Consider the following 24519-nt stretch of genomic DNA (forward strand, 5'->3'; position numbering starts at 1 on the left):
GAGACTCGGACACAAACATATGCTGAAGAACAAAGCTCGGTCCGTCTCTTAAATCACTTCCCATCCCAACTCTTGGCCGTCAACACCCACCGATGCTGGACTGAAGGTCGACCATCATCCAGGTGTGTGCGTGCGTGTGCGTCTGTCAGTCAGTAACTACCTGGCAGTGGAAGCACTGATACAGATGCACTGATAATGTGCTCGACTCGTGCTCAGATCACGTTCACCTGCGTTATTGAGTGTATTTATGAGGCGCTAATGACTCCCGCTCTGATCATGAAGGAATGTTGTTGACAAGTTTGTTTCCTTGTTTTTAATAACACTCTTACTTCCTTGACTTACTTCACACATTTTGTTCCTAACTCTTTAGATATACATTAATATAAATTAAAAATATAATATACTGTATATATAAATATCTACATGTATAATTTGTCTTTTACTTAAGTGTCATTGAAGTTTTCCACCAAGACTAATGAATGAAATCAAGTTGAATAGATACAAATAAAATAAATTATTGATTGTTAATTTTGTGAGCATCTTTCAAAGTACAGAATACACACAGAAACACACAAAAAAATGTGGTTGCCAGTCAATTTCTCTCCACTTCTTTTTCTCTATTTGTGTCCTTATTTTATGAGTCATAATATAATATATGTGTTTATACTTTTGTGTATGTTAAGCACATTTTCCCATCATAGTAAATGTTTTCTAATTCCTGTCTGTAAATATAGATGTTTTCAATCCTTCAGACCCGTAATTGCAAAAATGTTAATTCAAAATTCAAGTTCTCTACTAGATTTAACACATTTTCTATAAAAGTAAGTGTAAAATGTGTTGAAAATTTCAATTTTTAAGTTAATTTCACAAGACAAATTAAAGATAGTACTGCAATATACATTAATCTGTTAATATTAATATTAATCTGTAATATATAAATATACTACAGATTAAGTCAAGTATTTTGACCAGTATGACAACATTTAACTCGTCCCAGCCTCCAGAACATATTGTAAAGAGACTCAGCACAGAACAAAACAAGCTCCTGCACAAGGATGGAAGCCTGAATGACAAACTAACGTGTATTTTTGGAGGCTCTGGTAACTCCTGAAGGTCTGATGAAGCTTCATGAAACAGTGTCGATATTCCAGAGTCCACTAGATGGCGGTCTCTGCACTATTTTCCTTTGTTTTGAACAACTGTTCTAATGAAACATCACATCATTTTTAAACTGATGGCGCCACCTACTGACCTCTAATTAACATGACACTGCTTCATGAAGCTTCACCATCACTACTGTTAACAGGTGGTGAAGATTATAGACACTGACAATCAATTCAATCTTATCTTATAAAAGGAGTTAAATAAATATAAATGAATCAGACAAATAAAATAATAAATAATGGAAAAAGGTGGCATATGACATAAAATAACAAATTAATTAAATAAAGAAATCTGCTGATAGAAAGTCTGACAGCCTTTATTAAGTCTTCAAAATATGTACATTAGCACAGAGTAAGTAAAAATGTCTCCAGATAAAAAAGCTGTACAAGATGAGTAAGAAAACTGATTACACTCCGAACTTTGAAATCATCCAAAATATTGCACACGAAAAATAGATCTAAGAGTGATTGGATTACCATGTCAATATATATATGTTTATATTGCACCGGAAGAGTAGAAGGAGTCAAAACATATTTCAAGAAGCAACACGTTAAAACACATGGACCAGTAAAATATGGCATTTTCGACAGAGATCGTCGCTGGAGAGCGGGTGCAGCGTCGTGTAAAAACAGTGAGAACCACAATTGAAGAACCTCAATGGAAGTGGCACTTGAATGCACTCAGAAACGTCTCGTTTGAGGAAGAGCGACGGAAATAGAACAGACGAAGACGTTGAAGATGACACTCTGAGGAGAGTTGAACATGAAATATAGTCAGTTTTCCTGGTAATCATTGGAATTAAATCAACACCTTAGTCTACTGACTCCTTTAAGAAACATCTTGAGACGTTTCTATTTGTTCAGGCTTTTCCTTGATTTTCTGGAACTCCTGTTGTGTAATCAGTTTTATTTTGATCTTTAAAGTATGTACTTTATTGAATATTGTTTTGATTGTTTAAGCGCTTTGTGACCCTGGTCTAGAAAAGCGCTATATAAATAAGAATGACTTACTTACTTATTATTGCCAATATAGCATTATTTTTCTCAAGATTACTTCCTTTTAATTTACAGAGTTTTTCTTGAATTCATTTTCTTTTTATGGAATCACTTGTATAAATATCTGTCAAACTGACATATTAACGCATTGTTTTTAAATGGCTGGGCTTGTAACGATACACAAAATTTTGGTTTGGTTTAATCTAGTGTTAAAAGCAAACACGTATTTTAACTGTGTATTGTTTCTGATTGTTAAAGCGCTTTGTGACCCTGGTCTGAGAAAGAGCTTTACAAATAACCTTTACTTACCTACTAACTTACTTACACCACAATAGACAACAATTGAAAATATTGTTTCTGGCGCCAGCTGGGATCAGAAAAGTGTAACTGCAAAGTATAAATCCATTATTGTATAATGTATATTTGGTAATACATTTTCTTGTTGTGTCCGTTTCTGATTTTATCTTTCAGGTACCTTCAAAAATCTCTCAACCTTTCATATGAAAACACTGTGTCTGAACTCAAAGGAAAGTATTTTTATACTAAAGATCATCATTAGTTAAAGAGTTCTACTACTTGAGCCATGACTGTTTTTAGTTGAAACATTATTTTTGTTAGTCATATTGAGCAACACATATTCCTAAAGTAAACCAGGACACTCGTCCTCAGCAGCAGCAGCAGTTCGACTGCCTTGTGAGGATATCGGGGTCAAAGTTTGGTCCCTCTGGTACAGCTGGGAACAAAAGGCAACAGAGGCGAGTGGTCGAGAATGTTTACCGTTACAGGTCCATCTGATGCTAAAAGGGTGCCAGTAAAAAAACAGTTGAAGCTCAAATGACAGTAAATATTAAAAGAGTCAAATAAAAGTGGTAGAGGTTCATTAAATGAATTATAGTATCTATTATCGACCTTTAAACTTCCGCTCAACCATATTTAAGAAGGATCTTTTATGGACCTTGAATGTCTTTTGAAGTGTTTTCATAGGTGATCAAAACACTTGATGAGCATCTTTTTTCAGAGAAATATATAAATATAAAAGTTTCTATAAAGACATATTTGGGGAAAAATCCATCCAGGCACTAGTTCTACCTGATGTTTCATATTTTGGATGCAGGTCAGTACTAAAGAGTCCAGTGGGGCGTCCAGTCCATTTTTTCCGTTGTGATTCAAGCAGCATTCCCAGCAGTTTGCGTCTGGATTATTCACAGTTGTTGCAGGATCACTGGCTTCACTCCAGCAGTTCCACTCAGCCGGTGATTTGCGACGATCCCTGGACCATCAGAGGAGACTGGTGGAGCTGCGAGGACTGGCGCTCGTTCCACTGATGGCGTTGAAGATGCCCAACGAGTCCGACAGCGTGCTCCGGTTGCCGTCCTCCACTGGGTTTATCTACAGGAACATCACCAGGTTAGGTCCAACATCATGATGGATTAATGTTTCTCTTTGACATGCAGGGATCATAGGAGACTTGATATGACAGGTTCACTATTATCATGTACTGTGATGTCTATCTAAAACCATTATTGATATCTAAAATTGTTAACATTTAGAAAGTATTAAGTTCAGTGTTTCATACGTTATTATTATTGTATGAAAATAATTGTATTCTTTTTTTCACATTCACATTTTCCTAACTTTTATACATTCAGTTTTTGTCAATGTGTATCAGCCATATCTCAAAAAGTTATAAACATATTCAATTGTAATTTGCAGCAAATGTTGATAATGAAAAAATCAACAGATTTTTTACATTTTGGTTATTTTTATCTGGACTTTTTTAAAGATCCATTGACTTGTATATATCCAGCTCCTGCTTCTAGTGAGAACTACGGCAGCCCTGTTGGTCAGAAACTGAATTTCTTCTTTTTAAAATGGCATATTTTATTTTTCATCAATATTGTTTTAAAAGCTTACATCCTACTGAGGACCCTTTATTTTTGCTGTGAACAATACATAAGATTGTTTTATAAATTAGATTATATGCGCTCTTTCTAAAAGGATTTTGGCCCTAGGCAGATGTATGCACTACCTCAGTGCTTATCAAGTCCATTTATTGCACACTTTTCTATATCATAAAAAAATGTAAAAGACTTTACCATCCGATCTGACGGGTGAGCACGAAGACAAGAGGAGATAAAAGACAAGATTATCAGATCATGAGACAGTGTTAGTTCAGTGCAAATCTAAATGAGACAGTTTACTCTAACGACCAGATAACAGACAAACTTTGACCAGGAAGATCCGTCTTTTTTTCCGATAGATCAAAAACCTGTGTCTGTTCTTGTTCTTAGCAACTGTGACGTGGACTTTGTGTTTCTTACCTGCTCGTGCATGATGCTGGACAGTTCTCTTGTCAGATCCCTGTAGTTGGCCTTCATCTCATCGTGATACTCCTGCTGGTCCTCTTTGATCAGCCGCTCATTGACACCCAGACCCTGACCACAGGCGTCCACAAATTGCCTGCAAGACACACGATATTGTATGTTATTGAGCTACATCATAATTTCCACTTCTTGATGAGTTTTTATCAAGACTTTATCCCACTTTACCTGAAGACTTCTTTCAGCTGTTTGACCTTGTTGTCAGGATATTTCTTGGCACTGCTGTCGTCCAGGAACGCTCTGGCGTAAGCAAGAGGACCAGCGTTCACCTGCAGGTGTCAGTCAACGACATGAGCCCGGCTGGATGAGAACTTCAGCGAAGCAACAACGTCCGTACCTGAACACTGATGCTGCCTTGGAGCTTCAGCTGGAGGCGGATCATGTCCACCTCAGAGGCAGAGCACAGCAACCGCAGCTCCGCCACTTTGGCGCTCATCTCGTCTATGGCCACCTCGATGGGGCTCATGTCCGTCTGGTGCTGGTACATGACCGCGATGCGCTTCTTCACGTATGGAAAACAGTGGGTGGCTGTTGAGAATACGTGAAGAGAGAAGGCCAAAATTAAACATGTAGACCTTTGAGATCATTATTATCATTGTTGTAATTACAGACATTTCAACAATGTTATTCACTATGTAACTCTGTATGGGGGGCTGGTTTCGGAAAGTCTGATAGTGTCATGTGACCCCCAAACTGATGTACAACAGTGGGCTAGAGACGGAGTTTTCATATCATATCAAGTATTGACTTTTTCAACTTTCCAGGAAGATAAATAGAGACACAACAACAGCCTCTCGTTTCGTAAACAAATGTACACACAAAAAACTGGCAATGGTGAAAAAGATAATTCATGGCCTTGCAGTTACACTAGTTTGACACTATAAGGAGCCAGAAACACTGTTAGACTTTACGGATTGGGTTTTTAACTACAAAAGGATAAAACTGAATTAGTTTCATCAGTATCAGTATCAGAGGCCCTCAGTCTGTATGTTAACAATCTTCTGAAGGTAAGAGCGAATATATAAATTCAATTTTAGATATGACACTGAAAGCTAACAAACTAAATAATGTTGGACTTTATATTAAAGTATTCATACACCACAAAATACATTGAGAGAGAAAAAAAAGAATGTGTTTTGTTCATAGTTCTTAGAGATATAAATGACACATTTAGCTTAGTTTGAAAGTTGCTTATATCTATCTATCTATCCATCCATCCATCCATCCATCCATCCATCCATCCATCTATCTATCTATCTATCTATCTGTTGAAACCTTAAAAAAATTAAATTATCAAGGTGTAAAAGCTACAAGTACAGGTTTAAAGTACAACTTCACTTATTATAACATTATACAAATGTAATATGAAGTCGTGTGTTTTGAGAAATGTTAAAATCTGCTAATATTCTCAACTTTCTGATTGGAAACTTTTTTCCGAGTGTCGTCAGCTGACAGCTCTGTTGGAGGAACACACATCCGTAGCAACAACCCTGAGTTTATATCCATATCATGGTAACAATCATTAACACTATTAGATTATTCTACAGTCAATGGTGTCAGCATGAGTCAAAATAACAACGAACTTTGGATGAAGAATAATAAACCTCGACTGGTGATAAAAGCCAGCAACTCAACTCAATAATAACAGACAAAATAGTTTTTCTGTTGACACCTCAGCTACGATAAGACCCAATTGATAAGACAATTTATGATCTTGTACTGCACCATGTTTACGACTCTGTTAGTTCTGATTCAAATCCACATCTCAACCCACTTGTCAGAATGGTTCGCCTCTTGCACTGCTCTTCCACTCCGCCTTGTTTCTTGCCCGACACGGTGAACGGCGTCTCGAAGACAAAGCGCCGGATGTTGTGGCTCTTCTCGAAGTCGGTCTTCCTGTCGTCCAGCTCTTTTTCATCCAGGTACGGCGTCACATGGGTCACCTGGATGTAGGCGTACTTGGAGTCCAGATCCTTGGGGTTCACCTGTGCAGACGAGACACCAGAAGTAAAAGAACACCATTATGAGGAGATATATACATTTACTGTATAATAGCACTTCCAATGAATTATTCGCTTTAATTATTCTGATTAAAGTGCTGTTATTAAACTGGTGATAAATAGATGATGCATGACAAGGTACTTTATTCTTAACACGTGTAGGTCAAAGTGCAAACAGTGTTTGATCTGATGAGTCCATTATTGACAGTTTACGAGCCAATGATTGCACCTTTGAGAACTACCGGGGTCCAAGTAGAGCAGTATTTTATAACCTTTTCATGGACCATACAATACAAATCACATTGTTAAGTGATATTTAATCTGTAGTTTATCATCTATATGCCATTTTTATGATACATTATAGCTACTGTTTCGTAATTCAGTCCTCATGTGTAGTTGTTTTTGATACATATTTCTGACCTGTAACTTTGGTAACACTTTGGTTATATATAAATAAATCTGTAAAAATGTAAAGCACTGTCTTTCACTTTGAGCTCCATTTAAGTTGGTAAAGAAGCTCCTTGATCAACACAACCATGGTTTTGGGTGAGAAAGCTTTGATTTCACCCATGAATGATTCAACTGTTGGCTCACCCTGCCAGAGTCTTGAATGATCTTGACATTTTCTTGGCCAAACTTGTCAGAATAAAGCTTGAGGAGTCGCTGGGAGATCTCAGACAGTGGGGTGAACTTGGGTTCCTTATAGATGTATTCCTTCCCATCCTCGTCTTCAAAGAAGCCCTGTAAGTTGAGCAGGTGTCAGAGTTGACTCAAGGCGGCGGCAGGTTCATCGACAAGAGGAAAAGATTCTCGTGGAACACTGCATTGAATTGTGCAGACTTTTCACCCACATACTGTTACTTATAGATTACAGAATAGCATAGTGAAAATATCTAAATCAACAATGAGTCAAGTTTTATTAATTACATTTTATACAGCATTTTAAATCATGAAATACTGTATACATACTGTACATAAATGTAACTATTTTTTAACTTTATGAAAAAGGCTCATCATAGAACATGTCAAGCAGTTTGTTTTAAACATTCTCTGGCTCGGTTTTTCAAAATAAATGTAGATCGAATTATTATCATGCAAAAGGTGTTCAATGCAGGTAAAAATGTAAATTTAAAATTACCTATAATATAGGAGGTCATTTCGTTTTGTATGTTGCATAACATTATTTTATATCGACAATTAAAAAAACAAGAATATTTACACATGATGATAAAAAAGCACAAAGAGATCAACAAACAAGAACCTGAAAACACTCACCGCAGCCTCCAATGTCAAGAAAAAAAGAGAGAAACATTTTTAAAAGAACGTAGATGTTGAGATGCTGGTGTCTAATCATGTTAATGCGTTGATTATTCAATTCATATGTGCTACTGCGTCTCCTGCTACATCTGGTTAACTCACCTGCCCAAAAAATGCCACTCGGAAGAAAGTGCCCAGCAGCCTTTTCCCAGAATGCATCACCTCCATCACTTTCGTGTAGGCACGATGGAGCGTGTCGTACAGGTGCGTTAGTTTCTACAGAAGATCAGAAAGAATTTAAATCTCACTGCAGCAGTTTTGTTAATCGACCCAACAATTAATGGTCATCAATTAAACTCTAGGTATTTTTGTACAGTGGGAGGAAAGCAGAGTGTCAGAGTGAGTCTGCATGAGCACAGATCATATGAAGTTCATGCCAGATCTGCCTCCAGCTACATGTGTAACTACCTCGAAATCCCTCCGCTGCTCATAGATGGGAATGATGAGTCTGTAGACGTCGGCGATGAGCTCGTAACGCTCTGCCTTCCACAGGCCATCAGCACACTCCTCCAGCAGCTCCATCAGCACCTCCTGCACACAGAGACCATTCCATTCTTGATGAAATATTGTGGTTTAAAGATGCAAAACAAGTCCGAAAAAAAGTAAATAATATAGTTCTGATGATGTTTCTGTATCATTTGGAATATTTTGAATCCAAAATATCTTGTGAAGACCCAGCAACAACTTTTTTTCTTAGGTTTGGTATTTAATTTTGGTTATATTACATTTTTACTTCTATTACTTTGTACAGAAATATTTAATTTCTCAATGTCATTTCAACTGTATCTGTACGTTACAGAAATGATTTAATTAATCAATTTTTTTCAATGAACAACATTGAACGTTACGTTATTTCTTCATTGTTATATCTATTGATAAATCTTGTTTTTAAAATTCATTTTATTTTAGTCAAACAGGTCATGTCACATCAGAGAGTTAGTTGGATTACACATAGTATTTACTATTGTTTTCCCTCCCGATAATATTAAGGAATAATGTAAAAAATGTTTATTTAAAAACTATATGTATATTTATTTAACTATTGTAAATGTGCAATACAGAAACTACTTTTGTTACATTTTAGATGTTGTTTTATTAACCATGACCCAACCACTATAGGGGATATTTAATATCTTTACTTTTACCTTTATTCAAGTAACCTTTTACCGTTTTTCTTCCTTGTCTGCTAATCACACGATGGAGGCCAAGATTAAAGGTGACAGCACACAAACTGCATTCCGGACCAGAGGAGAGAAAGTCTTTCAGGCTGTTGCTCCTAAGCTTTGGAACGATCTTCCTCTCTCTCTGCTTTTAATGGAGTCTACTGACTTCTTAAAGAAACATCTTAAGACATCTTTATTTGTGCAGGCTTTTTCCAAATGTTCTGGGAATCCTGTGTTTTTCTTATGCGTGCCTTTAAAAGTATGTATTTTAACTATGTATTGTTTTTGCGCTTTATAAATTACCTTTACTTACTTACTTACTTACAATAAGTTATATTCATCAGAGCGAAGATCAAGTTGTCAATGTTACCTCATTGAAGTGAACGTCCTGCATCCCTACATCTTCCATCATGGCTGCTTCTTCGTCGATGTTTGGAGTGATGACACGGAAAGCCGAGCAGCCTTGTCTGAACATTCCTAAAAGTGTAAATGTGATCAAACTGAATTCCAATGATTTAAAAAAGAACACAGACTGGCTTTTATGTGATGTCGCATTTTTAACCCTTAACTGGGTTAATCAACGTATATAAGCAACAGTTTTAAACATTTATAAACGGAAATGGTTATATTTAGGTGAACATGAAGCTCTTGTGATGTGTGTGAAAGGTCATCATGAAAAAAAGAACTGAACAAGTAAACTCTTGACCGGTTTGTTACATAAGAGATCTTTGTCAGACTGTGAGCTGAATATCCGGTCCATGGTGCCTTTTAAGAGAGATCTTATCTGGCTAATTTAGTGGTGGAGGGCGTTTTACAGGAAGGAACAAGCGACCCTTGGACATTTCCTGGAGATGGAATATAATCCTCTGTGGTTGGCTGTTTTATGGTGTCCTTTAACATGGGATGACGCTACATTAATATCCACTAAACCTTTTGACTGCAGTTTTATCACAGCAAAAGACGTGCACTCCGGCTACGTGCGTCCATTAAAGAGCTGCTCAGTGAGCATCACAACATCTTCTCCAGAAGATCTATGACTGAACGACCTCACCAAGCGTGACCTTAAGAGACAGATTGTTTTTAAAAGGTGTCAAATAAGAAGTATTAAGCCAAGTCAAATTATGTGGCTGATTGAAAGGTTTAAGATCAGAGTAGATGCATGTGAATGACATATGAATGAATATGACAGTTTTGCTCTAAACTGGTGTCACATGCTTATAATCCATGCGTTTTTGCATTTGGACTATTGTAACAGTTTATTTTCTTGTCTAAACAAGTAGGAGCTGTCTTGCCTGCAGTTAATACAAAACTCTAACCTGCTCTAGTAGAATAACTCACATCTTTAAACCTTAAAATCTTTCCTGGCTGCCAGATTCTTTCAGGATCAATTTTTTAAATTCTGGTTCTTACTTTCAGAGCTATTTATGGTGAGCAACATGAAGATTAAAGTCTCCAAGAATAAGAACAGATTCCATTTGAATAATGGAAGCTAAGAAGTCACTAAAGTCTGTCAAGATCAACAGCGCAGGACCAGCTGGCAATAGACTGAAACACAATAGAAAGTCCTTGTAGAACCAACCAAGATCATCTGAGACTCAAAAGAATTGAATTCCTGTGTCTGAATCCCTTTGCAAGAACAACTCTCGCTATAAACTGTAGCAAGACCACACCCACAACCAGAGAGGCGAGGCTTCCCTAGCACAGCGCCACCTGGCGGGCAGAGTTTGTTTAGATGAATAAACTCTTCCACTCTCTGCCAAGTCTCAGACAGACACGATAAATCCAATTTACCTTGTGAAGAGATCATTCAGAGAAAAGGATTTATTTGTAATTATGGTCAATAATACGGAGACTTCCCCTAACAGAGTTAATTCATATTAATTGAGCCTCCATGAATAATAAAAAATAAATAAAAATAATATCCCAATCAGACCAGTACTTCCTGTTCGAGACAGTTTGGTAAATATGCATTTTGTTCAGCATGTGACTTAGACAGATAACATTTTTAGGCCCTGGATCACACGAGGAGCCAACACTACTGTGTTCTTCTTTGAGGCTCCATTTATCTTAATCATCTCTAAGTTTGTTCTTCTTCACCAAACAAACTCCATTTTTTCTTGGCTCGTTGACAACTGTAATCTCTATCCCTTATTTAATCTTTTAAATCTGACATCTCTAAAGGTCAAAATTATGAACTATAATCTACTTTGATTTTGAGTTATTTAGATTAGAGGAATCCAGGAATTACTGCTTCGAATTCAAGGCTGCTTTAAGACTGCTGTTTTAGACTCACCTTTCCTCCACAGGTACTCAGACACCAGAGCTGCAACATGAACGTAGCACATGGCTGCCTGCAGGAGAAGCATAAAAGCAAAGTTTAAGGATATAAAAAGGAAAATAAAAGTGTGTTGGTCTGACGGAATACCTCGGACAGATCCCCGTTCTTGTTGTGGATGCGGGCCATGCTGTCCAGCCAGGTCTTACGAAGCTCCGGCGTGCTGGTGTAGGACTTTGCCAAACTATACTGGAGGTCCACCAACATCTCCGGGTCGTTCTCGTGCTCCTTCATCTGCTCCGTGGCCATCAGCACCGTCCTGATGCGCTTGGTCAAGTCCTTCACATCTGAAGAAAACACTGTGTGCTGAGAAGGAGAAATAGTCCTATAAGACATTTTTGAAAAGGACATGACTATTGGTGATGTGATCATAAAAATCACCTTGATGTTCTTGTCACTGTTGGCACAGTTGTTGATGATGGACAGAGACTGCTGGAAGCGGGTTCCTCCGATGCCGATGACATCGGCGATGAGCTGACTCACAGCGATGACCACCTGAGCAAGAATGCGGAGGCAACACTTTACAACTTGCATCAGGAGAAGGACAATCAAATGGTACCTGAAGGTGTGTTCTGACAAAAGATTTCCGACCAGTGTAGTCAAAGTTGCTCTTCATGAGGAAGTAGAGAAGGTGGGCGGCATCACCGCGGATGGAGCTCAGCTTGGAGTTGCAACATTTGAGGATTTCGTAGCACAGAGACGCACACATGTCCGCACGGCCGTCAAAGAAGGTGCAGGGAAACTGGAGGAGAGTCAAATAGTGGATTATTTTAAATATGGGTGAAGGAAAACAGTGTATAAAGAGACTTAGTTTAATGATTTTCATTTTCCCTCTATATTCTCCATCACAACACATGTGTCAACACATCCATAATCCTCATTGGCTGTCTTCCTCTTCTACTTATACCTGGTGTTTATCATCTCATCCGTTCTTCATCTTTGTTTACAAACTTCTCCATATGAACTGTCTCTCTCTACCCCTTTCTGATCTTGTCCTTCTTTATCACTCACATTAATAACATGAACATCTTCGACTCTTCTAACCTTCTAACTACTTTGCTTCTTTTCTTTTTGAGTTGAGAATGTAGAAAACTATAAATGTTATTTAGTTCTTATTAAGTGCTATTTATATTCTAGATTGTACTTTATTTTGGGCGTCATTTTCTTTTCTTTCTTTTTATTTGTCTTGAATATTGAATTTACCGGTATGTGAATATTTCTGATCCGACCAAATAAATTGGAGATATATTTTACATTATATGCTTCAATTCAAATTTCGTCCACTTTTTGCATACATACTAATGCATACATGAGATTTATTCCTTTGTTCCTTTTTGACAAATGTAAGGGGGGCAAAGGGAGGTAGAAGACCCCCCTGTAATTTAAAAAAGGTCACATTACAATAGATTTTTAACTTCATTTAATAAATATTTTAAAAATATCATTTCAATTATTTTAGCTCCTTTCTACAATTGTAAGACTCATAATCCACCACTTACTTTCTCCTCCATATCTCACAATTTTGGTAAATTTAGCCAGTATATAGTTAAATAATCATTTGAAATATTTTTATTCATGTCCTTATAACATCATTACATAATTATTCATCTTGTTTTACCCTATTGTGTAGATGTTTCTCCAACTTATTAGGGGCATTTATAATTTATCCTTTGTTATAACGTTATTTTCATCTTTCTTGGATAAAAAGCACTTGTGGAATGTCCAAGGGAAGCTAATGCACCTTGTAGATGAAGGTCCTGAGCGAGGTGAAGACCTGTTTGAGAGCGGCCTCAGACTGAGGGATCTGTAGGAAGCACAGGTGCACCTGGAAGACTTTCTTCATCAGTGGGTTGTGTCCAAGGTCTGAGTTCAACTGAGTCTGGAGGACAGATAAGAGGACTTATGCAGCTGAATGAGGTTTCAGGCCTTGACCTCAAACGACTGCTGGTACCTTGAACCCCATGATGAAGATGCTGAGCGTGTCCAGCACCGTCAGGCAGACTTCCGTGGACACGTTTGCCTCCAGCAGACACTGGCTGCTCACATCTGCATCTGTGTGCGAGTACACTGGAACAGGAGGGAAAACAGTCATCTAGAGATGTAAGGCAAGGCTGCACATGTTTTGCAGGTTTATTTAAGCTTTGGGAGATAACGATCAAGCACACACATGCTAGTTACTGCCCACGTTCACCTTGTTTGCTCACTCTGGCAGGTAGAATGAAGCTCAGGGCCATGATTTATGACTAATAATTACACAGCGATCTAGAAATGTATTTATTGCTGGTGAAATGATTTACACATGATAACATTATGACAATATTCACTTGAGATAAGTACTCATTGGAACATTGTTAAAAATAAATTAAGTTACATTTTTATAATCTGTATACAAAGCAGACATTTATGATGGAAATTATTTCACTTTCACAATCAATTCCAATAAAAAAAACACACTGGCCTGAGATAAAAAAAAAAAACTAGAGGCTTCAACTTTCTAATGCAGTGTTTACAGTGTGCAGCCAATTTTCTCCATTGAAAAAAATCATGCAGCACATTACTGCCTAGAAACGTTAAAATACTGATACTGTAGTGCACAAGCTACTTTTATAATGATAAAGTCCAAAGTACGTACCTTCATCAAATAAGCTCAATATAAGTAAGCACTTAACTCAGATGAGTGGCACTGAATGGACGGATCATCAGTCATGATGGAAGGATGTGTGGATTTAATCACCTTCATAAAAAAGGCTGACTTGCATGAATAAGTCAGTTTCCCTCGTGTGATCACGTGATCAGAGATATCTCCATTAAAATCACACTTGTTTAAATAAAACATCACACGATGACTATTTGTAAACAGGAAACCCTTCTATTTTATAAATGTTATAATAATGTGCTTGTGTGTTTGCAGGTGAGCAACAAACTCTGATGAAGCTCAGAGATGATGATGATCATCATCACTAGAGTTACTGATTTACAGTTTTATTCTCGTTAAACTTCACTTTAAGATGTTTCAAACAAGCCACTGATTGTCTCTGTTAACAACGTTTTCTTTATATAAACCCGTATCCATCCATCCATCCGAAAATGGGATGTAAAAAATGTTTATCAAAAGCTTGTTCTTTTCACGCTGTACTATCTTTAGCGCATCTTGTAGTCATGAGATTTACATTTAATTGCAATGACAAACAATAACCGCTAGATGTCGGCAAAAACAACCAAAATATAAATCGTTTCTTCTAAGGAAAAAAAAAGAAAAGATAGTGACGCCTTTCACGCAGACCTACCATTGTTGAATGTATGTGCGTTCTCTACAGTTCCAAGCTGTAAACGTGCATGAAGAATCCCAGCCCTGTTACGAGACACAGGCAGAGTCAGAGACTTCCTGTCTGGAGCCACGGGCCCCTCATGACTCCTGTAAGGTGAGGAGAAAAAAAACACATTATTAGAGAAACAGAGAAACTATCCTTACCAGAACTGACAGTTTAAGATTGAAAATATAAGTTAATTCTGTAAGCATCATGCACTGTAGTGGGAAACTTACCCATGCAGGAGAGGAAGAATTAGCCAATAAAACGTCAGCAGCGTTATTAATGAGAGATCAACGTGAAAGCAAAGGGTTAAAGGAGTTTTTTTTTGCGTTTTGTTTTCAGCCAGACTTTATTTGCTTTAAAAATATAATTGAAAAGAATAAAAATACCTGGCGATAAATCTCTTCCCCATGTATCTGAACTGATGAAGGCAAACTCTGCAGGAGGAAAGAAAAATCTCAGTTCTTTGTCTCTGTACTTTGTAACTGCTTGTAAATAATGTTTTCTGTGGTCTTACTCTATTAAAGTGAAGAAGTCCATTAGTTCAGAGGGAGCTGCTTTGTTCCAGTATGCAAATAAAGCCTCTGAAATACAACATTTTTTTTAGGATATGATTGAGTATTTACACAGTAAAGCGTATCTCTTACCCTCTGACATGCTTTTAAGGATATGCAGGAAGCACATGAGCAGATTCCTGACCTCGTCTCGATCCAGCTTGTCACACCGCAGCAGAGTGCTGCCCAGAGCTGAAGCACACTGGCTCTGAACAAGAAAGACACGCTTGTAAAAAAAAAAAAAGCTTTAAGGAGGTTTAAAAAAAATCACTCTGAAACCCCAAACTTGAAAATAGAAAAGGTTGAGAATACTGGCAGCTTTGAGATAGTGAGACTTTGATGTTTAAGGAAACGTTTTAGGGAAAGTTCAGAGGAAACTCCCGCTCAGCTGAATAAATCACACCAGTGGAAGCACTCTGGAGAGTTCTTCTGTTGTATTGTACAGACACCTGCACACTGACGCTTAAAGTAGGTCACGCAGCCGTTTGCTGGATTCTGTACAATCTTTTTTTTTTTTTTTTAAAGAGGGGAACACGAAGAACAAGAATACTTGTATGTTCTCCTCAGTGAGACGCTGTGGACCGGCCTCATCGGCCTTGTCGGGGTCACTGTCCTGAACGCTCGGCAAGGGTTTAGAGAGGAGGGAGAAGTCCATGGTGACCCGTTTGGCTGCACGGTTCTGGGGTGTGGCTCGCTCCACAGGGTTGAGAGGCAGAGGAGGCACATTGACGGAGTGTCTCCTGGTAAATCTCTCCTTAATTTGGCTGCTTATTGAGGGAGTGGAGGAGGTGTGGGGCCTCTAAGGGGGGGGTGCGTTTAAAAGCAAACAGATCAGATCAAGACTTACATGTGTCTGTTTTAAAAATAAGTCTAAACCATATACCACAAATCACTCTAATATTCTAACAGGGAGTATTTTCTTCCAAAGATAAACTTCACATATCCAATATACTTTCTGTTTTACCTTCTCAAAAGAGTTTCTCTTGTCACAGGTCTTATCAAGAAGGCTGTTTCCAGAGTCAGTAGAGACCAGAGAACCTCTGGAGTCGGCATGCTGGACGGCGTTGACATTGGGAGTAGAGCTGTGAGGGGAGGCTGTGATAACAAAAATAAAATTGTTGAAATGTTCTGCTTTTATTATTAATGTGTCAGCTGCAACTTATCAGATGTTGAAACCAGAAACCTTTAAAACTCAAGCTAATATCTTTCACTTATTTGGGGCAAAACAAACTCTTATTTGAGTAAGACATTTTCACAATGTGAAAATATTTAACAGTAAAAGAATGACAAATCTTTTCTTATTTCAAGAGCTTTGTATTAGCAAGAATCTGGCACGATACGCATCCCAATACAGGGGCAATGATACGATATATTGTGATACTGTGCTCCAAGTACTTGGTTGTTGTTGCAGAATTTATAGATCTCACAACTCTTTAATGTGTTTTGAATCCAAATTATGTCGAAAAAAAAGCTTTAAAATCTGCTGGAGTCAACTGTATCCTCTCGTCCTCAGTCATCTCGTGGGATTTTAATGTTCAATTAACTGCCATCCAGCAGCAGGATGTGTAATTGCAACAAAAAAATGATCAGGGTGAATAACGGCATGTTAATTGTAAAAAAAATGTGATGATCTTAATTTTACCCACACAATATTGAACTATAAACCATAGCATCTAATATCGATACAGTATTGTGGGAAAGAATAATGTGATATATATCACCATATCTATATTTTCTAAGACCCGTGTGTAGTTCAGTCATATGAAGTGGTCTTCAAAGTTGAACGTAAGATTTACCTGTTCCTGATATAACTCCGAACACATCCTTGTGCAGAGCACTTTCAATGCAACTTCCTGGCTTCTGAGGAGTCATCATGGAGTTGGGCAAGAGCATCTCCTCCCGCATATTCTGGGGAAATCATCAGCAAAGTTCAGGAACAAAATTAAGCATTTTTAGGTGCACTTTGATTTACATTGTTGTTGATGAGAGGCACGGAGTCCTTGATGTCCACTCTGTAGACATTTTCTTGAAGCAGGCCGAACAGAGGGAGGTAGAGCGTGGCCAGTCGAGCTTGTTGGCTCTGGAGTTACATGCAAGTTAAGAACAAATACTTAGTCTCGATGATACAGTATTTATTGCCAGATCATAGTAATTATCAGATTTAACCAAAATCAGTGTTTTTTAGTTCCATGTTTCAGTTCGCTTGAACAGTACTAGCCTTGGCAGCATAGCGGTCATCAAAGGTGTGTTTTATCATCAGCCCTTTCAGAACGTAGACGGCAATTTGACGGACGTCTTGGAACTCCTGAAGGGCCCCCCCAACTTCTCTCAGCAAAAGACCAACCAGGAAGTGGTTTCGGCAGAAGTCATCAGTCAGAGAATAGTCCAGTTGAAGATCTGCAGCGGTCATTGTCAGACATTACCGTGAGACTAAAGATTTAAGATAAATGCGTGGAGTAAAATGTACTTTTGCTCACCTTGGTATCTCTGTATTCTGCCTTTGCCAAAGGGCATGGGAAGATTGAGAGGGATGTAGTGCTCATGATGGCAGACCACCCGCAGGAATTCAAACTTAAACTCGTACAAGGTCTAACAGGAGAAAATTAATGTCAAGACAGCAAGAAAACTGAAAAATCGTATAAAATTGGGTAAACCTTTGAGTCTCCAGGCATGAAGCAGTTCATGTAGTTGTTGATCTGCTTAAAAACGAACCCTCTGTCCATGAAGGTGAAGCAGCGCTGCATGTCAAAAATTGATAAGTGATTTAAAAACAATCAATCCTCATTAAATGAGGAGCTGCGGTCCAGCGATCCAACCTTAATGAAAAATGCCAGGCTGTGGTTGGCGTTGCGAGCCGCATCCAGATTGTCCTTGTACTTCTGGGTGATGTGAGGCATCAGCATGTTGACCAGAGTTTCCACGGCGTGGTAGAAGGAGGCACAGAAACGTTGGCTCCTGGAGAACTGGTGGATGAGAACACAATATGAGGACGTACTTTCATAAAATACTTCATTTACTTAAGGAGTCTACCTTCACTTTCCCGCTTTCCATGAGAAAATGAGCCATCGATTTGACCAAAGCTTCAAAGAAGTACCACGAGTGCTAAAACAGAAATCAAATGTTAGGAAAACAAAATGTATATCTTTTGAAAATATATACTTATAGAAAGATATTGAGTCAAAAGCAAATACTCAGCCTCACAGGTAATACTTAAATACTTACGGACGTTATTCTTTTTACAGAGAAGTTAAAATAAGTATCAAGATACTGTAAGGATTTAAACGAAATGTTTATTAAATCAAAAAGACGTTTTTATTGTATATTAATAAAATTAAAGTAATATATAAAGCTAGTTTTAGTATTTGATTTCGTCTATGTACCAATGTTAAAAAATAATATTGTTGAAACAAGCAACACAAGTTTAGGATTTATTTTCTTCTTCGTTCAACGTGTTGATTAAGTGATGTACGGAACACTGCTGCCACCTGCTGTCTAAATGAGCGCATTTGATCTAGATGATTTTAATAACATTTCAATCGCAAACTAGTTATGAAGGTAAAAGTATTTCTTTACTATTAATCGAAAAATCTAAAATATGTTTTTGATTGAAGCAACCTTATTTAAAATTTAGAATTATAGTTATTTTTATTGAAAATATTTCTTTTGATGGAACCAACTTTTAAAAATAAAAATAAATAAACAAATCTCCGAAAGTACTTAATTTGGTTGGAAATTAGCAGATCGGTCTGTGCTCACTGACTGTGTTACTTGCCTTTTTTTTTTTTTTACAAACTTTATGTCCTTTTTAATTGATTAATGTTGAGTTAAAAAAACATGCTAATATATGATCAACTGCAATCTTGTTTTGTATGACATCTTACAGTACAGTTATGTTTCTCAATAACAGTGAAATAAAGTCGTTATTTTAATTTAAATCCTTGAAAAAAAATTAAATTAAAGACATGGATCTAACAACCTACCTTCAGCAGCTTGTTACTGGTTAGGAAGTCAGTGGACGGCTTCAGAATCGCTGTCATGGCTTTTGCCAACTCCTCATGAACTGTTTTGACATCAGTGGAGGAGTAAGGCTCTGGCTTCAAGACAAACTGAACACATAAGAGTAATCATTAACACCTCAAGTGTGCAGATGAATAAAGATGAAATATATGGACATGATGAAAGAGAATATCAGCACCTTGACGTAAGACCTTAGATAATGTTCAAGCCCCTCTTCGTGGCACTGTGCGACTACATGTACCATCACCCTGTGAAGGAAAATGAAATAGAATAGCAGAGAGAAAAATAAAAGAGAATAAGGTACATGTTTGCCTTCAGAAGCGCTATTTCTACACAGTTTCAAAGAGTGGGTGCACACACAGTGAGACATGACAGACACAGTTGTTGAAGGAGAGTCGGAGATAATGAGGAGAAGATTCAGCGGAGGTGGGGATCGGAAGATAATGTATTTTTCTTTTCTATTAAAGAAACTGGCGAGAAATAGAAACATGTTGAAAGTTGCTTGGTTGTGCCTTGCCTCGTCACATTGACAGCCACGTCCTCGTTCGTGGCTCTTGTGAGAACACAGAAGAGCTGATTCAGGATGGTGGGCAGGAAGTTGACCATCACATGACCTTCCATCGCATGAAGACTCTGGAATCAGGAATAACCAATAGGGTTGAGTTGAAGCAGACGTGCTGTCCGGGCAGGAATGTTGGGCGTTTTCTTTTCAGGGCTCGATTATAGACGAATAAATACCTTCAGAAATTTCACCAGTCCGCCCTCCAGAGCCTGTTCTGACATCTCCATGTTCTGACAGTGGTGGAAGAAGTTATGCAAGTGCTGATCCTGAGGGAACAGATGATACATTTGTTTTTATTTTTGTTCTTAAGTTGCACTACAGTTCTCCATCAATAGAGGGCAATAGCTGGACACTCAAATTAATATACATTAATACAGTTAAGTTAATAGTATTAAGTGAATAATAACATAGACATAAAACGTTGAAATACTGATGAGTAACATGAATAAGGAATTCATATGTTTGTAATGTATAATAAAATGTATCACTCAACAAAAGTGGCATCGGTAATGTGATCAATTTGTGTACGTGTGAAGTGAATATTTTTCACATACCTGAGTGTAGACCGTGGAAACGAGATGTGTCGACACTTTGAATAACGTTTTCCCTCCATCCACCCACTTGAGTTCAGGGCCTGAATGCTGCAAAAGTAAATGTCATATTTTATCCAATTAATGCTTGAAAAGCACTTAGACAACCCATTTCGATGAGCTTCTTTCGCAATTGTAAAATCACATTTAGAAAAAGCAGTGAACTCCACTAGACCGTTTGTGTCAAAACATTGTCAAAGAGGGTAAGAATTAAAGGAGGAAAATGTCTGTTGGGGAACTATTTGTCACATGTATAAATTCAATTTAATTTCAAATAGATAAGCATTGTTTTAAACAGTAAAGCTCAACTTTCAGTGATGAGATCGTGTTCAAAAGACCTTGTGAGATTTTCAATTCAGTTACAGTGTAAGGGTCATTTTTAGTTGAACTTTGGGTATGTTCGTATAAGACGTTTGGTGAAAAACCCTCACAAAAAAGTCCAGATGGTTTTCAAGAACACTACCCAACCTACTGATCCTTGATCACTGACAAATCCTTACTCGCTTTTGTGTAAATGTGTTGAAAGCTTATTCAGTTAATTTGAACGGACAGTAAAGACACAGTTCAATGGCAACAGAAAATTAAATTCCTTGGCAGATACAAAAGGTCAAAATTTAAGAAAGTTGAAGAGGATTAACTTAGAAGGTTGTAATGGATTTTTTAAATGTATTATTTCATTCAATAGGACAAGATTGTTTTTTTAAAAGGATGAATAGAAATGTGAATGAATGGATGGATATATGAATTGATAAATGCTTGTGTGAATAGAGAAATGAATACATGGATACATGTATGGATAAACTAATGCATAAATTGGATGGATGGACGGAATTATTTGATTGATGGATGGATGACAAAATGGATAGCTGGGTGGATGAATGTAAGGCTCAAGGGGTTGGTGGATGACTTGATGGATTAATAGATGGAGGATGGATGGTAGTCGTAGGATGGATGAATAGTAGGATGGATGTATAAATGGATGGTTAGGTAGACGAATATGTGGATGGATGGATGGATGGATGAATAAATGGACAAATGGTAGGATAGATGGATATAATATATATGGATGGATTTATAAATGAATGAATGGTAGGATGGATGAATATATGGATGGATGGATGGATGGATGACTGTATAAATGTATGAACGGTAGGATGGAGGAATATATGGATGGATGAATGTATAAATGGATGGTTGGGTAGACGAATGTGTGGATGGATAGATTAATGAATAAATAGCCAAATGGTAAGATAGATGAATATATAGATGGATGGATGTATTAATGCATAAATGGTAGGATGGATGAATATATCAGTGGATGTATAAATGTATGAATGGTAGGATAGATGAATATATAGATGGATGGATGTATAAATGGATGAATGGTAGGATGGATGAATATATGAATGGATGGATGTATAAATGGATGGTTGGATGGGTGGATGTATAAATGGATGAATGGTTGGATGGATGAATGTGTGGATGGATGAATGAATAAATAAATGGATGGTTAAATAGAGGGATGGTTTGGTGTGTGTTGGAGGCAACGAAGATGTTATTGAAATCAGTTTCTCTATAAAAAATGATTTAAAACATTAAGTTTCTAAAATCACTCTTGATGATTTAAATCGTAGTCAGTCCTCAGGAGTGTATGTTCAGAGAATAGAAGACATTATAAATATGTTGGACTTTCTTTAATCAACATCAACATCATGAACCATACCTTGTTGGCAACATCATGGCAGCCCAGATAACCAGAGGGCAGGTTTGCAGCGACAGGCAGCAGCTGCTCGTTCATGATGACTCGTCCGTCTCTGAGCAGAGGCAGCCACGCCGAACCCACTGGTGGACATCAACATAAGAACTTAGCTTTGCTGCTTTATCATGATGTTTCAGGAGCCATGTGTCTACCTGGAGCCTCCACCACATCCTTCTTCTTGCTGTTGCTGTCGCAGCTGACGTGGTAGAAGGTGAAGAGAAGGTGATGCTTCTCGTGCAGCTGAGTCGGCAGTTCTATTTTGATCTAAAGGTGACAAATCACGTCTCACGCTGTTGCCAGATGCAGAGTAAACCTTCTTCATTGGACCAACAAAGCTCACCTCATCGTAAAACTCTGGGTTTTGCTGGTGATGCAGGACAGCTGCAAACGCCTGCTTGGTGAACAGAGGACCTCCTGGATGAGCGTAGATGCACTGAGGTCAGACAGAAGAAGACAGTTCATCTTAATTACGGCGCTGCTGCAGAAATTAATGATTCGACTGTACCTTCAAGGGCTTAGCTTCCTCCTCATCACAGTCTTTGAATTCAACACAGACGGCTATATTCCTTGCCTGCGCAGGAGAGAGAATGTGATTTAATTTTAAGATATTTTCCAGGACAAAAGAGGGCAGAGAGAATGATTACCTAAAAAAAATGTATTATTCATAAGCCGAGTGAAGGATAAACCCTGGCTGGGCTCAGTAGTCAGGATGTTCAAAATAGGCCAAAAAAGCTTTTTATACGTTATATTTAGAAATAATAATCGTGGATTGATGGGATATATTTTAGTGCTTTATTTATTTATTTAAGCTTATTGGTTGTAGTTTTACCACGATACTGCCACAATTATATAATAATACAATAATAAATTGTAAGGTATGGATAAACTTATTTTTCAACGTTATCAACCATGCAACATATATTTTATACCAAAAAGGGGGTAAAATATGTAGATTATTCATTCGTGTTCTAGTGCTTATACAAGGTTCCTGAAGCTCAAGGCAAGCGAAAGTCAAGAATTTAAAATACTTTATTATACTGAACAGAAAAGCTCTGGAAAACTCCTGCACAAGGTGCCTAGTACCACGTTCAGTAATGAAGAGAAATGTTAAACTCTTAGACATGTAAACTCTGATCTACTTTCTCACGTGTATACAAGTAAAATATATGACCTTAAAACAGATCTGATTTTTATTCTTTGTTTAAGTAAAATAATTAAGTCAGATTTCTAACCTGACAATTAGTAGCAAAGGGTTCTCTGGACATACCTTGGCGAAGGACTTCTGTCCGTCATACTTGAGGTGTTTAGGGTAAACATACAGGTGGTTTTTGTAGATGGTAAAAGGTTGAGAACATTTAGCGATACACGGCACAAACTCTTCCACTTCCAGAAGAGCGCTGCCTTCACTGTTCACTTCGAAGTTCTTCACTGGGATGTAAGAGGAGGTGACACTATCTACAGATGGAAAAAAAACATCCAAATATGAGTTTTCATAACTGATAAATACATGTGTTTATGATTTGTACTTGATATATCTGGAGCAACGCTGTCAACAGTAACATCCAGGTTGCCTAAAAGTAAGGGAAGTTTTGCCATTTTCTCCGGTCTGTGGAGAGAGCAGAAGGAGAACAGCTGCAGTGAAAAGGGAATTGATTTTTAAAAGCGAAGAAGAAGGAAAATAAGTTACTTTCTAAAATCAGTTAGAAGTTTGAACATGTCCTCGTCTGACAGCTTGCTGCTGTCTTGCCTGTAGAGAGCGGAGAAGCGAGCAACTTTGTCCAAAGTTCCTGAAGCATCTTTGAAGACCGGCCTGCAGAGAGAGTGACTGAATTAATGGGGGGGTGTGAGCCTGCCAGTGTTCTCGAACCGCCTAACAAGATGAGCTCCTATTCACGTGTATAATTCATGTTCTAAGTGTCCCAAGTCAATAAAAAGGCTAATTAAACTGACTTCATGAATGTATAAAAAGCCTAGTTTTGGGAGCAAAGCAGCCGTATAAGGCTGGCTTGACCTGATTTTGTAAAAACAAAATTAACCAGTGGATAGAAATTTATCTCAGAGAAAGCTGTTGCTTACCATCCTCCCAGGACTTTTGCTCTATAAATTAATATTAAGGACCTTCTGATAATACATTGAACAAATGTGATACCTTTTTTGCAGGTTGTCAGCAGCCCAAGTGAAATGTTATTATTTCCTACTAAAAAATATGCATATAAGGGTTAATTCATTTCCTACTTATATCGAAAAACATAATTGTATTAATGTTGAATAAATAATATTAATAATACCAAAAAAGAATAATAATGTACCGTAATAGCCTGACATAAACAGACAAAAACTATTTTCGGGTCACATTTCAGTTTTGGTGTAA

The 24519-nt window shown here is 37.6% G+C and overlaps 1 protein-coding gene across 3 annotated transcripts in view; it reads right to left on the reverse strand.

Moving 5' to 3' along the window:
• Positions 1 to 1464: 1464 nt before the first annotated feature.
• Positions 1465 to 24519, reverse strand: part of dock9b (dedicator of cytokinesis 9b) — a 55139-nt gene continuing 32084 nt past the window's right edge. For all 3 annotated transcript variants that reach the window (XM_087791558.1, XM_087791557.1, XM_087791559.1), the window contains exons 14-52: positions 23836 to 23958; positions 23675 to 23754; positions 23416 to 23603; positions 22654 to 22719; positions 22489 to 22581; positions 22301 to 22412; positions 22113 to 22231; positions 20354 to 20440; positions 19976 to 20065; positions 19755 to 19870; positions 19416 to 19485; positions 19201 to 19326; positions 18251 to 18322; positions 18037 to 18183; positions 17875 to 17958; positions 17698 to 17809; positions 17439 to 17617; positions 17193 to 17300; positions 17017 to 17128; positions 16185 to 16315; positions 15314 to 15428; positions 15184 to 15250; positions 15056 to 15103; positions 14643 to 14770; positions 13307 to 13422; positions 13097 to 13234; positions 11915 to 12097; positions 11737 to 11850; positions 11446 to 11661; positions 11314 to 11371; positions 9391 to 9497; positions 8266 to 8388; positions 7960 to 8073; positions 7135 to 7281; positions 6315 to 6525; positions 4878 to 5068; positions 4709 to 4809; positions 4481 to 4619; positions 1465 to 3548 (exon numbers count right to left, since the gene is read on the reverse strand). In XM_087791558.1, coding sequence (XP_087647684.1) covers positions 3438 to 3548; positions 4481 to 4619; positions 4709 to 4809; positions 4878 to 5068; positions 6315 to 6525; positions 7135 to 7281; positions 7960 to 8073; positions 8266 to 8388; positions 9391 to 9497; positions 11314 to 11371; positions 11446 to 11661; positions 11737 to 11850; positions 11915 to 12097; positions 13097 to 13234; positions 13307 to 13422; positions 14643 to 14770; positions 15056 to 15103; positions 15184 to 15250; positions 15314 to 15428; positions 16185 to 16315; positions 17017 to 17128; positions 17193 to 17300; positions 17439 to 17617; positions 17698 to 17809; positions 17875 to 17958; positions 18037 to 18183; positions 18251 to 18322; positions 19201 to 19326; positions 19416 to 19485; positions 19755 to 19870; positions 19976 to 20065; positions 20354 to 20440; positions 22113 to 22231; positions 22301 to 22412; positions 22489 to 22581; positions 22654 to 22719; positions 23416 to 23603; positions 23675 to 23754; positions 23836 to 23958 — 4642 coding nt within the window. In that variant the 3' untranslated portion in view covers positions 1465 to 3437. The remainder of the gene's footprint in view (positions 3549 to 4480; positions 4620 to 4708; positions 4810 to 4877; positions 5069 to 6314; positions 6526 to 7134; positions 7282 to 7959; positions 8074 to 8265; positions 8389 to 9390; positions 9498 to 11313; positions 11372 to 11445; positions 11662 to 11736; positions 11851 to 11914; positions 12098 to 13096; positions 13235 to 13306; positions 13423 to 14642; positions 14771 to 15055; positions 15104 to 15183; positions 15251 to 15313; positions 15429 to 16184; positions 16316 to 17016; positions 17129 to 17192; positions 17301 to 17438; positions 17618 to 17697; positions 17810 to 17874; positions 17959 to 18036; positions 18184 to 18250; positions 18323 to 19200; positions 19327 to 19415; positions 19486 to 19754; positions 19871 to 19975; positions 20066 to 20353; positions 20441 to 22112; positions 22232 to 22300; positions 22413 to 22488; positions 22582 to 22653; positions 22720 to 23415; positions 23604 to 23674; positions 23755 to 23835; positions 23959 to 24519) is intronic.

Source organism: Callionymus lyra, chromosome 5 (assembly GCF_982586985.1).
Source record: "Callionymus lyra chromosome 5, fCalLyr1.hap1.1, whole genome shotgun sequence".
In the NCBI taxonomy this organism is placed as follows: domain Eukaryota; kingdom Metazoa; phylum Chordata; class Actinopteri; order Syngnathiformes; family Callionymidae; genus Callionymus; species Callionymus lyra.